This window comes from Kogia breviceps, chromosome 3, assembly GCF_026419965.1.
Source record: "Kogia breviceps isolate mKogBre1 chromosome 3, mKogBre1 haplotype 1, whole genome shotgun sequence".
Taxonomy (NCBI): domain Eukaryota; kingdom Metazoa; phylum Chordata; class Mammalia; order Artiodactyla; family Physeteridae; genus Kogia; species Kogia breviceps.
This window is the reverse complement of record NC_081312.1, coordinates 105,399,933-105,415,044: the sequence shown is the minus strand read 5'-3', so window position 1 is coordinate 105,415,044 and position 15,112 is coordinate 105,399,933. Positions and strand designations below refer to the sequence as shown.

The window sequence follows — 15,112 nt, the reverse complement described above, 5'->3', positions numbered from 1 at the left end:
AATAAAGACTAACAAAAAATGGTCCACATCAAAAAAATAAAATATACCTATTGAGCATCTAACTGTGCCAAGCACTATTCTAGGAACAGAATACAGTGGAGAATAAGGCAGACAGTCTGAGAAAAAAGAAATAGGATCATTCATTCTCCACTCACTACTATTGTGGAACAAACTCTAATGGAATAACTAAGGGGCACAAAAATGCAGTGTTTATAAACTAAAATGAACATATGACTAGAATTTACTGAAAAGCCCACTTTGGCATTCTACCCAGGGGGCTGGCTGCCAGCAGCACTTGGCCATGTACTATGTTCCCACTGCACAGGCTCAAGAAAGAAGGAGTGGCTGCGTTAGTGCTGGGGTTCTGGCCATACTCAGTGGGCTTCCATCAAAACAGCTGCAAAGGGCTTCCCTGGTGGCGCAGTGGTTGAGAGTCCGCCTGCCGATGCAGGGCACGCGGGTTCGTGCCCTGGTCCGGGAGGATCCCACGTGCCGCGGAGCGGCTGGGCCCGTGAGCCATGGCCGCTGAGCCTGCGCGTCCAGAGCCTGTGCTCCACAACGGGAGAGGCCACAGCAGTGAAAGGCCCGCATACCAAAAAAACAAAAGAGCTCTGTGAAAGATTGGGGATGGGTTTTCTCTGACAGTGCTCCATGTCCCACTGTTCAGTTCATCACCTGTGCTCACCTACTAAGGGCTGGGTCCTGGGACAGAGAGAGGACCCTGGAGCAGCCCCGCCCTCCTTCTCCAACCCTGGGTGCCCAGAGGTGTCCAGAGAGGAACTAAGAGGATTCAGGCTCTGCAGTCAGACTAAGCGACTTAAGAATCCTGGTTCCCCCTTTGCCGGCTTTGTGAGTTTGGAGGAGGTACTTCACTTTGCTGTGTCTCAGTTTCTCATCTGTAAAATGAAAGGGAGAAAAAGTACGCACCTGGTAGGGTTTGGGGATCCAGTGAGCTGATCCGATGCAAGGGAGTGGTGGGGAGGCATGGTGCACATGCAATAAACATCAGTCCCAGCTTCAAGTCATCCCCCTGCTGGGAAGTCCCCAGAATCCTAAGCCTCTGTCTGTCTCATCGAAACTTCCTTGTCCTAGGTTCTCCATCAAGGTTGTGCTTCTCCTGGAGGACCAATAGATGGTAATGGATTATCCATTAAATTACTCTCTCCCGAGGATGCTCAGTCTGGCATGCGGAGAGCGCTCAGATTTCTCCAGAAAGATGCTCAGGGTCAGTGTCTTTCCAGCTGTTTTTTGTTTGTTTGTTTGTTTGTTTGTTTTTTGGCCATACGCGGGCCTCTCACTGTTGTGGCCTCTCGCGTTGCGGAGCACAGGCTCGGGACGCACCGCTCCGCGGCATGTGGGATCTTCCCGGACCGGGGCACGAACCCGTGTCCCCTGCATCGGCAGGCGGACTCTCAACCACTGCGCCACCGGGAAAGCCCCACAGAGCTCTCTTGATGCCTGCAAACCTGGTTTCAACCCCTCCTCACCCCCATTTCCTCTGAGTATAAAAATAGACTCTCCTTTATCTGCCTGACCTTGTAATCTTCACATCTGTCCTGCAGCCATGCAAATGGCCAGGTTCTGCTCATAAAAGTGCCCCACCTAAAAGGGAGGTGGAGAGAGAACAAACACCTCATGGAAAATTATAGAAACACATTTCTTTGTATTTGAATACCTCCAAGACCTCATGTTGGCAGCAAACCAACTCTGGGTCAGACCCCAGCTTCCTTGGCCTTTTTAGGGCCATGGACCTCTTTGGTATCTGGTAAAACTCATGAACTTTTTCTCAGAATAATATTTTTTAATACATGAAATAAAATACATAGAATTACAGTGGAAATCAATCATATTGAAATAAGGTTATCTAAATATCTGTGATGTAGTAGTACGATGTGCTTCTTTATTAGCATGTTAAATATCAAGATCCAGCTTTGGGTCTAATTATTATAATCTTGGGGTAATGAGCAAAATCAATATCTCAGGATGTCTGCAGCAGCTGTAATGTGATATGAAAATATCTGTGATTTCCTTTGGTGACAAAGTCACAGGTGCTACGAACACTAATAAGATTTGTTCTCTGCACTCCCCATGGAAGGAAATGCTGAATTTCAGTTAGAGATTGGGGAAGATAAAGATGTAATCTGCTCCTACCCCTCCCCCACTCCATACTAGGAAATTCCAGTCCTTTCTAGTTTGGCCCTGGGATTTCCATTATGACCCCAGTATATCCCTGGCTTACATCTGTGACAGGAAGACCATTTCGCAAGTATGTGAATCCCCCTCGGTGTTTCCTGGCTGGAGTTGATTCCTCTCCATCAAGGCTGGAAATTGTTTATAAAAGTGATGTTCCCGGTAGCTGACCCTCGGGAACACTTGCTGTGTGCCCGTGGGCCTGTCCCTGTGTGAAGAACATGACCTGCAGTATTTCACTCCATCGACAGGTGAGGCAAGTGGATGCCCTGCAACCCTTATTACAGAGGTGGAAAATGAGTCTCAAAGACAGGGAATGAGCTGTCCAGGTTGAGGTTGCAGGTATGCCTCATGCCCTGACCTTTCCTCTAAATCATACATATCACACACTTGCCATTGGTATTTTTACTTTGATTTGAGAATGACCATGATGAAATTATAATAATAATAGTAATAACAAAAATAGTTACCAATAGGGGAGGACCCACTGTATTTCAGAGTCATTACATCATCATCATCATGAGTAATAGCTAATGCTGATAGCTTACATTCCAAACTCTGTTCTGAAGACTTAACACATTTTACCTTCCAAACAACAGGTCATGTTCTTCCTCCATGTTTCAAAGATGATGACACTGAAGACCAGAAAAATTAAGTCATTTGCTCAAGGTCCCATAGGTGGTGAGCTGGAACTGGAACCAAAGATATATGGCTGTAGCATCCTCATTTTTTACAAATGAGCTGTTTTGTTGAAGTAGAATATATACATAGAAAAATGCATAGATCATGAGCACAGAGCTCAATGAATTTTCACAAAGTGAACACACTCATCTAACACACCACCCAGATCAGGAAACAGAACATGATCAGCACCTAGCAGCTCCTCACCCCTTCCTGGTCGTACACTCCCGAAGGTAAGCACTATCCTAACTTCTATTGGCATTGGTCAGTTCTGCCTGTTTTGGAATTTATATATATGTTCCCTCATTCTTAACCATTATGCTATCTCGTTTACTTGTCATAATGACCCTAGAGTCTAGAAAGTAGCTTTTTGAAAATTATTCCCATTCTACAGATGAAGAAATTGAGCTATCTGCAACCACTTAGAAACTGCCTTGGGCTTCCCTGGTGGCGCAGTGGTTGAGAGTCCGCCTGCCGATGCAGGGGACACGGGTTCGTGCCCCGGTCCGGGAAGATCCCACATGCCGCGGAGCGGCTGGACCCGTGAGCCATGGCCGCTGAGCCTGCACGTCCCGAGCCTGTGCTCTGCAACGGGAGAGGCCACAACAGTGAGGGGCCCGCGTACGGCCAAAAAAAAAAAAAAAAAACTGCCTTGAGGCCTGTGCCAGTGTGATGGAAGCGGAATTCTAACCCAGATCCTTGGGGTTGACTGTTTGCAACGTCCCCTGCCTCACTGTCAACCGAGCCTGGATTTCTGCTGTGAAACTCGGAAACACATAAGAGATTCAGGGATGTTTGCGTGAACAAATATCCTGGGCCCTAACTGGTGCAGTGCTTCCTCCCAAAACCCTTATGGCAGCCCTTCTAGGGGACCCATCTACTCCAAAGGGCTCTTCCTCCAGCCACATGAGCTTCTGGATTGCTTTTCAGGATCTCCAGCAGAGTCCCACCTCATAGTCTTTCTACTTGCTCTTCCCTCTACTGGGAGCAGCATCTCTTCCCCCAGGTACCTGCCTGGCATTCTCTTTCACTGTTCCAGTGGCACCTCCTGGGCAAGGCTTTCCCCAACCCTGACTCCCTGCCTGACCCCCTATCTAAATAACACAATCCATACCCTCTTCTTCCTCTCCCTTTTTCTTGGAGTGCTTATTACACTTGACCCCATATTCTATGTATGTATTTGTTTATTATCTGTCTCCTTCCATTAGAATATATGTGCCATGAGGCAAAATGCTGTTTTGGTTGCTGCTTTTTTCCCAGGGCCCAAATGTACGTGGCACACAGTAGACAATAAATCTTGAGTGGAAAGAGGAATTAATCAGCACAGAACTTCACCAAGATACAAGTGGCCACCATGAAGGAAGGATAAGTAGAATTTAAATTCACCACTTTGCTAACAGTGGCGGTGCCTGGACTTTAGCCAGAGTATGGTCTTTAGCTGAGACAAAGACTGGAGGTTGGGCGAAAGGGCCAAACCCAGTGGGGCAGCTCATCTGCTAGCCAGGAAGTCAGGGATCCCTCTCCTGCCCCTCTCTGACTGCTAATGTGACCCTCCCCCAATGTCCCCAGACAGCCAAGGAGAGGAGAGCATCAGAGAGGAGAACCAGCCGTATATTGTCAGAGGTGACAATAGGGCTCCTGTGTGCCGCGGGTGGTTGGAGAGGGCATGGACTCAGGCAAATGAGCCGGGGTGCCCACAGATATAGAGGCATACGGGTGGTCTGGGCTCTGCTTCCACATCAGTGCTTACCAGAATGGAGGGCCACCCGAGGCAGCTCAGCCTGGTCAGGGGGCCTGAGGGGGCCAGGGACAGCCAGGCCCTGGCTGAGCTGCAGGAGCTGGCCCTGATGTGGTTCACGGAGACGCAGGCCCCCCTCATTCTGCAGAATGGAGCCCTGCCCCCCTGGTTTCACGGATTCATCACCCGCAAGTAAGGCTGCCCCTGTCCACATGCTCAGAGTGGCCCCTAGCCCCACAGGGCTGAGGGGCTAGCCCCTTTCCCTGGGCTAGGTGGGGACCCCAGGAAGCGGTGGGTGGGTGGGGGAACAGACTGAGGAATGCCAAGTTCTCTGATAGCCGCTTCTGTGGGCAAAGTGGGCGAAGGCAGTGGCCCCGGCTCTGAGTGTAGGGCTGGGATGGCTGGGGCTGTCAGGCTGCCGGAGAAACAGAGTAGAGCAGGCTGGAACAGCATGCGTTCAGAACAGCTCCAGATAAACTGATGAATTACTAGGGGGACTGTTTCATTCACATCCAAACCAGAGCACTGTTAGTAAGAGGACTTAACTAGGAGAACTGTTCTAAGTGGGGACTCTCCCAGGCGAACCTGGATATACAGTTACTCTAGGAATAAGGGCCAAGATGTGGAGGCTGGCTTTCTGACTGGGCTGGATCTCCAAGCTGCCAAAGCACTAGCCGAAGGAATGACAAATGCAGCCACTCATTAGGTCCTCCTGTCCCAGCACCTGGCATTGAAGCAGGCACAGCTTCACGGGCATTGACATGTGCTGTAATACAGGGCCCTCTGCTCTGTTGAAATTCTTACTTTTTGAGTAAGGGGCTCCAGGTTTTCATTTAGTACTGACCCCTGCAAAATTTGTAGCTGGTCCCGCATAGAGCAGGCACTCAGCAAGTATTTGGTGAATCAGTGGGTGAGGAAATGTCTGGTCTATATACTGCCAAACCAGAAGACAGCTGGAATTTCCACAATGCCTCCAAAATCCTTGACATCATTTAGAACTATCTGTAGCTGCCTGAAGCTGAAGGGGACATGCAAGGGAGGGGGAATGAGAACCTATGAGTTGCCATTGTGGTCAGGCTCCAGACATACCAACGCCTTCTCCCTGCAGAAACTACTGTGTAGTACACATCCTGCACAACTGTACACAGCCGTCCTGAGGCAAGGATCCCACAAACCTAAAAATCTCCAGCTATATGGATTCCTTCTTGCTGCAGGGACATTCAGGTGGAGAGGGTCAGTGGCTATTGTGCCTGCTGGTGATGCAGTAGTCGGGGTGTGTGTGTGTATGTGACCTCAGGATTCCAACCCAGCCAGCCCCAGACTGAGTCTTGAGTTTGCTTAACTGAACCCAGAGTGACCACAGAACCAGACGAAAGTCTGAGGGAGTTCTCTATAAACGGTTGGAGATCTGTGCACTGGGTCTGGGGCATGGCCGGCAGGGACTCTGAGGCTGGTCTAAGTCAGCCTGCTCCTGCTGCTGTGGGGACCCAGCCCCAGCTAATGGCACGTCCTCTGCCCAGGCAGACAGAACAGCTGCTCAGGGACAAAGCTCTTGGCTCCTTCCTCATCCGCCTCAGTGACCGGGCCACCGGCTACATCTTGTCCTACAGGTAAGAAAGGAAGCCCTCTGCAAAGGGCAGGCAGGCTCTGGCTCCATAAGCCAGACTTGCAGATAAGCTTGGAATCTCCACCAGCCCACACTGCTGGGCTTTCCCTGGGCCCTGACTCTCTCACTCCCTCACTCCCTCAGTCATCTGTCCATGTCCATCAGACATTTTCTGAACAGCACTGGCCATATACTAGGATGAAGCACCCACCTTCAAGGGGCTGAGTTGGTGGGGGGCAAGGGAGAACCTCCTCCTGATGGGAGGCCGGGGAAGGCTTCACAGAGGTGGATTTTGAGCACAGGATAGAAGAACAGCAACTTTCGGGGCAGAAAAGGAGGTGTGATTGGGGTTTAGGAAGGCATTTCCAATAGATTGAACTGCATATGCAAAAGAACAGAGACAGGGCAGACTAAGGTGTTGGGAGCCACAAGTTGCCGGGTGCAGAAGGACACATGGTTCCAGTGGAACAATGCCTGGAGAGGAAGGCTGAGGGCAGCTCAGGATGCCCTTGGATGCCTGGCTATGTCTGTAGACAATGAAAGGTCATATGGTCAGGCTTAGGTTTTGCAAGGATACTTCAGGCAGCCTATGGAAGGAGGACTCAATGGAGAAGAGGAGACAAGATGGCCAGGATGAAGTCAGAGGTGGTGACGTCACAGACTATCCCAAGGGTAGGTTGGGTGGGGGAAGGCAGAAAAAGGAAGAAGTTCCCTCCCCTACGCCTAGTTAGGGAGGGAGGGAGGCTGGGGCTCCAGGGAAAATCTCAAAGGCCTCAGATTCAGATTCAAAATTATCATCTGTTCAGATTGCCCCAGTTCAAATCCTGCTCTAGAGCAAGTCACTGTGCCTCTCCACACCTACATTTCCTCATCTGTAAAATGGGAATATTGTATAGGATTGTTGAATGGGTTTGATGAGTTTATACCTTTAAAAGTGCTTGGTACAGTGTCTGGAACATAGTAAATAAATAAATGTTAGTCATTATTAAAAGAGTTATTGTTATTCTATGTGCCAGGTATGGTCCTCAGCACTTTGAAATATGCAAACTCAGCAGTTTTCAAATGTCTTTTCAGCATCAGGGCTTTTTCTTTTTCAAACATGATCTTAGGTGGAGTGCCAGCTTATTAAAGAGATCAAAGTGGGGCTGCACAAAGATATACAAATAGCCCAATGGAACCCAGAAACAGTCCCCCACATTTGGTTACCTGATTTGCAACAGAGGCGCCACTGCAATTCAGCGGGGGGCGGGGAGGAGTATGGGGAGGCTGGTTTTTTCAATAAGTGGTACAGGAGCAACTGGATATCCAAACGGAAAAAAATGACCCCCACCTCACACCATACACAAAAATTAATTCTAGATGGTTCACAGACCCAAGTGAGAAAAGCAAAAGAAAACATAGGAAAAGAAAACATAGGAAATATACTTCATGACTTTGAGACAGGCAAAGATTTCTTAAATGAGACACAAGAGTACTGACCATAAAAGAGAAGGTTAACAAATTGGATTTCTTTAAAATTAAGAACTTTTGTTAATCATAAGATACCATTCAGTGAATAAAAGGACAAACCGTAGTACTGGAGAGGTTTTGTATTGTAATACATACACCTAATAAAAGACTCTTATTCAGAATATATGAAGAACTCCTGCAAATCAGTAAGACAAAGATGACACAGGCAAAATAAAGGCACTTCCTAAAAGAGGGTCCAGAAGGACAGTGAGCATACTGGTGTTCAGCAGCTTTAGCAATCAGGGAAATAGAAACTAAAACCACAATGAATGGCTACAGTGGAAAGACAGAGGCTACCTAATAGTTGGTGAAGAGGCAGAGCAACTGTAACTCTCATACTTGGCAATGATTTTAGAAAACAATGCGGCATAATCTACTAAAGCTAAACATACGTGTATCCCTCACCCAATTCTCCTTCCTGGGATATTCTCAATAGCAATGAATACATATATTCAGCAAAAGCCATGTACAAGAATGTTCAGAGCAGCTTTATTTATAATTGCCCAGATGTGGAAATAATCTAAATGTCCATCAGCAGAATGGATAAATTGTGGATTTTTTAATTAAATGGAATACTACCTATCGATGGGGAGGAGGGGAAAGAAGCTAATGCTACTTGGACATGAATCAATCTCAAAGATATAATGTTGCATGAAAGAAGCCAGACACAAAAAAGAAATACTGTATGATTCCATTTAGGTGAAATTCCATAACAAGCAAAACTGATCTATGGTGATGGGAGTCAGAGTGGTGGCTGCGTTTGACTGGAAGGGGCCACGAGGGAGTCTTCTGGGGAGCCGGAAAACATTTTGTTCTGCTCTAAGCGGTGGTTACATGGGAATGTTCATATGTGGAAATTCATCGAGCTGCACACTTCGGACGTGTGCACTTCACTGTGTTTACATTACTCTAATATAAAAAGGGAAAGTGAAGAGGGTGGGACTTTACAGGCTGGAGCGAAGATAGGAGCTGGAACTCCATCTTTTCGGCCTGGCCAGGATTTGGGAGAGATGAGTAAGGCTGAGTTGTGCAACTGTGGGCTCGGACCTCATCTTTAAGCCTTAGATATTTTGCTCATCAAGGATATTTTGGTATTAATTTTGATTTTCTAAAATATTGCATTATTAGTTATCTTGATTACTGAGTTTTGTGGCATCCCTTTAAATTTGCATCCATGCTCCAAGCTGAGTGCCTCACTCCCCCTTACCCCGGCCCTGGCCCTTTCCTCGCTTACTGACGTGTGGGGGCGCGGGGGCGGGGTGCGCGTTGAAAAACCGCTCCCTATCACCTGCAAGGCTGGGTTTGCTGGATGTCAAGTTCCACTTTACAGAGGAACACGTCCAGGCCCAAGTGGGCAGCACGGCCCCGGGTCAGCTCCGGCCCTGGGCTAAGGCAGGGCTGCCGGTTGTCAGCAGCCCCAGGCCACAAGTGCTTGTGTTGCAGGGGCAGTGACCACTGCCGGCATTTTGTCATCAACCAGCTCCCAAACCGGCGCTACCTCGTCTCAGGGGACACCCAGAGCCACGGCACCCTGGCCGAGCTCGTGCGCCATTACCAGGAGGTACAGTTTGAGCCCTTCGGGGAGACCCTGGCTGCTGCCTGCCCCCGGGTAGGTACCTCTCTTCCCCGGGGGGCAGGGGGGTGGCGCAGGGTGCCCAGGCCAGGGGTGTCCACCACTTGACCACATGCCTTTCCTTGCCTTCCCTATTTCCTGCCACCCGGGGGCACTCAGTGCAGGGTCATTGTCCCTATTTGAGAAGGGGAGATGGAGGAAGCATTGTACCTGAGGTCAGGGACCTGGTGGGAATGTTTCAATCTCTGGCCAGCAGTCTCTGGCAGGAGGCTAGAGGCCGGCCAGGGGTGTATGACCACACACCTGCTGTGTCCCCACCGCCTCCAGCTAGAGGACAGTGATCTATATGACGCCATCACCCTGGGCCTCCATCAAACCAATCTGGGCCTGGAAAACCCGCCTGCTGCAGTGTCCCCCACAGTGGTCCCAGACAAGGCTGCCAGCCCCTGCCCCTCTCCAAAGCCCCAGGTCTCCTTCCTCTACAAAAAGAAGAGCCTGGATGCAAGTCCCTGGAACCTCCCCAAGGAAGAAAGCATGGAGGTGAGGAGGATTCTGGGCTACCCAGAGTCAAGGTTGCTAGACCAGGAATGTGGGTGCCACGTCCACAATCAGGCCCGGAGAAGCCACACTGGCCAGCCCCTCAGGCTGCGGAGGGTGAGTGCCAGGCCCAGAGAGGAGCGGCCCAGCTTGGAATTACCCAGTGGTTCACCCATGCTGTGGCCTGCCTCTGGCTGGTGGATTTGGTTCAAACCTTGGCTTGGCCTTTCTAGCTGAGTGACTTTGGACAAATCACATAACCTCTCTGACCCTCAGTTTACCAATCTTGAGGTTCCTGTGAGGCTTGAATGAGGGAATGGATATAAAATGTCAGAAAAATCCCTTTGTAAACTGTAGAGTGGGATGCCTGTGAATCAGTACTTTATTTTCCTCCACAGCAACTCACAGGAGGGACTCATGGAGATTTTTCTTAATATATATCAGATCACAGCGAGGGCTTCTCCTCATGTTTAAAATAAAATCTGAAATCTTCACCAGGGTCCACAAGAGCCTCAACAGGTGCCCTGCTACCTGTCCCCCTTCTTCACTTTTCTCTAACCTCATTGGCCTTTGGATCTCCCTTGAACACATCAACCTCGTTCCCACCTCAGGGCCCTTGCTCTTACTGTACCCACTGCCTGGAATGTTCTTCCCACCAGACATCTGCATGGCTTCTACTCTCACTGCATTCCATTCTCTGCTTAAATGTCATTTCCTCAGAGAGGATCACCTAAACTATAGAAAATATCCCCTCTCCTACCAGCCATTCTCCCTATCCCATTACTCTGCTTTGTTCTTCTTCATAGTACTGACCATGAGCTGACAGTATATTATCTTGTGATGTATTGTTGTATCATATATTACATCAACCACATTAAACTATACAACAGAGCAGTATGTTGCCCATCTCCAGGTTAGAATGTAAACTCTCAAGAGGTGGTCTTGCTCATCATTGAGCCCTTGGCACCTAGGACGGTGTCTACACAGTGCTTACTAAATATTTGTTGAATAAATACACAATTGATGGACTTGGGGGTGGACCATTCAGAAGGGGAAGGGAGCAGTGAGTGGGTGAGCTCAGGGGCCTCTGAGGGACCACCACTCTGGAGAGGAGAGGAGCAGGGCAGGATGATCTTGGGTGGGAGGTAGATTTCGTGACCCCTGGCCTTGAATGCCAACATAAGGACCATACTCAGAGTCCTAGAGCATGAAGCTGGCAGGGACCCCGAATGTCAACCAACCCCTGCATGAAACAGTCAGGTAAACTGAGCCCAAGACAAGGGGCCTCAGCTTCTCTGAGAGACCTGCAGTTTACCAGAAGGCAACTTAGTGACAGGGTAACCTCTAAGAGTTCTGTCGTTCTCTCCCCAGGTCCCCGTCAAGGTGCCTCCCCTCCCGGAGAGGAGTGCTTCCCTTCTGGACGAGTCTTTTGGAGGCCCCAACAACATCATCTATGCAGACCTGAGAAAGATGAACGAGGCACGGCTAGGCCGGGGCACAGATGTGTCTGGAAGGCAGGGGCCAGTTCCAGCCAGCAGCCAGGCCTGCTCCCCAGGCAAGGAGGCCCTGAGGAGACTCTCAGATGGAAGCCAGAACAAGCCTGATGGCCCGGGACCTGCCCTCTCTGGGGTGAGCCCAGACCAGGGCCCTAGAGTGGCTCCCACTTCTTGGGGCCTTCTCCTGCCCCCCAGTTCTGAGGCTCTAGGATCCTCAGCTGCTACCTGGAGTCAGGGGTCTCCAAAACTGAGCCGTTCTGCAGACATCTATGAGCTCATCCGGGCAGAAGGCCTCCCAGAGGAGGCCAGGGATGTGCCAGACCAAGAAGGCAGCAGTACCTACGAGCAGATCACAGTCTGCTGGGGTGGCCCAGCCAGGCCCCCCTATCCTGGAGCAAGTCCCACATATAGCAAGCTTTCAGGGTCCACAGACTGTGGCTATGAGAGGATATTAGGGGCCCCGGAGCTCCCAGAGCCCAGGAACACCTATGAACAAATCCCGGCAGCCAGGAGGAAGGAGACTGGACAGACATATAAGGTGGGCTCCATGGGTGGGGTGGTAGGAGGGACCTGTGGCGCTCAGGCATGGGCAGGTCAGGTCACTGCCACTGCCCAGAACTTTCCAGCCCTAACTTCTGCTTAGAGATGGTGGGAGGCAGATGTTAGGTTTGGATGTAAGATGGAGGCTTCCAGGCCCTTCTGATGTCTTTCTCTGTGGCAGACTAGGACTCCCGTCCCTCCCTCTTGGCCACTGAAAGTGTCTCAGAGCCTCAGAGAGGTGGACAAGGGCCCTGGCTCCAGGTCTGACTTGTCTTGGCCCTTTCCATGGCTCAGCCACTCCCTAGCCACGTGGCTTTGGGCAAGATAGTTCCCCACCCCCCCACCCCACCCCGGCAACTAAGATTGCCAGATTTAGCAAGATAAAATACAAGACGCCCAGTTAATTTGAATTTCAGATAAACAGTAATTTTTTTAAGCATAACTATGTCCCCAATAGTGCAATTATTCCTCATTTATCTGAAGTTCAAATTTAAGCGGGCATCCTGTATTCTTATTTAGCATCTACCCAGGATCTCCAGTTCCTCATCTGTAAAATGGGCTGGTCCTATGGCTGTGTCCAGGGGCGGCTGCCCAGGAGGTGAAGCTAGACATCCTTATGTCCTCAGGACACAGCCCAGAGATGGCTGTCAGTGAGCAGCTGTTATTCCTGGGGATTTCTGATAAGAAAGGAGAAAAGGGGAAGCAGGGATCAGGAGAGCAGAGGGAAGTGGTCAGGATTCCCAGGGAGGCAGAGGAACCCTCCTGGGCCCTCAGCCCCAGCGTACTTGCCTAAGCCTGGAGCCGATAAGCTGGGAGAGCCCACTCCCCGAGGGCACAGCCTCAGACCTCGGGCACGGGCAGACCTCCTCTTCCTCTTGAACAGCAAAACCCCAAGCTCCCAGATGAAAGGCCTTCACCAGAAGCTCTGCCAGCTCCTGCCGCAGGGCAGGGCTGTGCCCACGCACCCCAGGACAGGGAGCTTGCCTGGTGCAAGGCTGCCTCTGAGGTCCTGACACCCGGGACCACAGATCCTGCCTGCAGACAGCCCTTCTAAGAACCACAGAAGCCACAACCCATGTCTGCTCTTCCTCTAGCTGCAAAGTCCTTCCAGTCCCTGGTGGCACCATGTACATTCCTCACCCCCATTCTACCTAGGGCATGGCTGGGGCAGACAGCGCCGGGGTTGGGGACCCCAGGGGACCCAGTGAGGGAACGGGAGACTTGGCCTTTCTTCCCCACTTTCCCCTAGCCTCCTTAGCCAGAGAGGGCGAATCCTTCATCCAAACCAGAGGGCTGGAGTGGAATTTCTGGCACTGTGAGGGGCGGTGGAGCAACTATCAATATTCCAACCTGGCCTATCTCCGGCCTTGAGCCCCAGCCCCCAGTTGCTGCCAAGGGATGCTCTGAGCCTGGCTCTCCCCTCCCTGTCCAGGGACCCAGGCTCTAGCATCTTTTCCCTCCTTGCAGCCTGACAAGCTCCGGAGGCTCTTCTTCACAGACAAGAAGCACAAATCCTGAGGAGGCCTGGCTTTCTGAAGCTCACCAGCGGGTTTCCTAGTATCTGGGCTATGCCAGGGCTTACTGGGAAGCTCTCAGCTTGCTTGAAGGCACCCCTTGCACCCTCAGATTGAACCAGTCTGCTCTGGAACAAGGCTCCGAGACAGCCTAGGGGACAGGATGGGAGGGGACCTTCCAGCTGCCTGCAGCTCACGACTGTGTCCTGCTTCCCCAGTGCCTCCCACCCATCCAGAGGAAATCAAGGCCCAAGAGGAGTGGGGACTGGCCAAAGGCCACCCGCGTTTCCAGGATGAGCAGGCTGGGCCTGGACGGATTGACCGTGCTGACCTCCTACCACTGAACACTTACTGAGTGTGGGGCAGGCCCTGTGGCAGCGCTGGCATTTTCCTAACTGGCTGAGTGATGTCATTCAGTTGCTCTTGAGACCAAAACCAGTCCCACTCCTCGTGGCCCCATCAACAGAAAGGAGGGAGGGCCCAGGGCCACATCCCAGCTCCTGCCCCAGGGGGGCTGGGGCAAGAAACCAGGGAAGTAGCAGCAAAGCCCCAGCCTCGGAGGTGATGGTTCTGACCCTGGGGCACCTGGGCTCCCTGGGACCATCCCCTCAGCCCCTCTCTGCCCCCGCCTTCATCCCAGCCTCATAATGCAAGCTGGGCAGACCCTAGTCTGACCCTTTTTGCTGCAGATCGGGGAGACGGAGACCCGGAGAGGAGCAGCCACCTGCCAGCCAGTCAGCCTGGGCATTGCTGGTCCGTTTCTGGAGCCAGCCAGTGGGTACCTGCTGGTGTCCCTATCTGACCAGGTCACCCTCATCTGCCCTGTGCCTCCAGCCAGCCTTGGCCTTTAGGGGTGGCTCTCAGACCCCTCCCATGAGACCCAGACCCCACCTAGTGGCCCTTAGGCCTTGCCCAGGCATCAGCTCTACACACGGGGCCTTCAGGCCTCTCACTACAGCCATTCCCTCAGGTCAGCCTGGCTCCTCTGAGTCCCCTTCCCTCAGGATCCTTCCTTCCCCTTCCCTTGGGATCCCACTCCCCCTTATACCCATGTGTCCCCACCTCCATAAGGGTGAGCAACTGGGCTGCTGCCCCCTGCCCACTGCCCCCAGGCAACTAACCCTCCCCAGAGAGAACACTGCAGCCCCCCTCAGGCCCCCTCCCTGGGCAGAGTTGGCTCAGTTCACATTTGTGGGGAAAACCTACCCACAGCAGCCTCTTGGCTATGCAGCATCTCCCTCTGAGAAATGCGGCTCTAAGAGTCCCTACCTCCCAGGGGGGTTGTAGGGACTGAGAGTTAATCAGCAGCCTGCTCAAGACTGTACAGTTGGTCACCCCTCCTAAGGCAGGCCCAAGCCTGGCTGGCCGCCTGGGTCAGCCTGGGCGCTGCTGGGCAGTTTTTAGAGCCAGCCAGTGGGCGCTTGCTGGCCATCCCTATGTGATCTGGTCACCCTGTACCTGACACATGGTTCGTACTCCATAAATCTTCACCGGAATGACTATCACTATGAGGGAAATGGAAACGGTTTTCACCCAACATCTCTTCATGGCGCTCACTCGAAGATTTGGGGCACAGATGTGTCTTCCCCTCAAGGACATAAGCACTGAAATAAAAGTTGGTGCCTAAAGTGGGAAGGCAATGCTTAGAGACATGAACTGCTAATGGTGGAATTTCAAGGAGAAAAGGGACCAGTGAACATTTCCTAACCTTGGCAGACACAGAGAACA

At 51.4% G+C, this 15,112-nt stretch overlaps 1 protein-coding gene across 1 annotated transcript; it reads left to right on the top strand.

The window, feature by feature from the left end:
• The first annotated feature begins 4,625 nt into the window (after positions 1-4,625).
• On the top strand, positions 4,626-13,388 carry SH2D7 (SH2 domain containing 7). Its single transcript, XM_059057553.1, has 6 exons — positions 4,626-4,801; positions 6,130-6,219; positions 9,168-9,337; positions 9,629-9,837; positions 11,206-11,868; positions 13,338-13,388. Exons 1-6 carry the CDS (start codon positions 4,626-4,628, stop codon positions 13,386-13,388), a joined length of 1,359 nt encoding a protein of 452 aa, XP_058913536.1.
• Positions 13,389-15,112: the final 1,724 nt, after the last annotated feature.

Excerpts from the sequence above, each read along its gene's own strand:
- SH2D7 (XM_059057553.1), top strand. The coding sequence starts at position 4,626 with ATGGAGGGCCACCCGAGGCAGCTCAGCCTGGTCAGGGGGCCTGAGGGG. Across the intron at positions 4,802-6,129 it reads CACGGATTCATCACCCGCAA|GCAGACAGAACAGCTGCTCA; the intron begins GTAAGGCTGCCC and ends TCCTCTGCCCAG. Across the intron at positions 11,869-13,337 it reads AGACTGGACAGACATATAAG|CCTGACAAGCTCCGGAGGCT; the intron begins GTGGGCTCCATG and ends CCCTCCTTGCAG.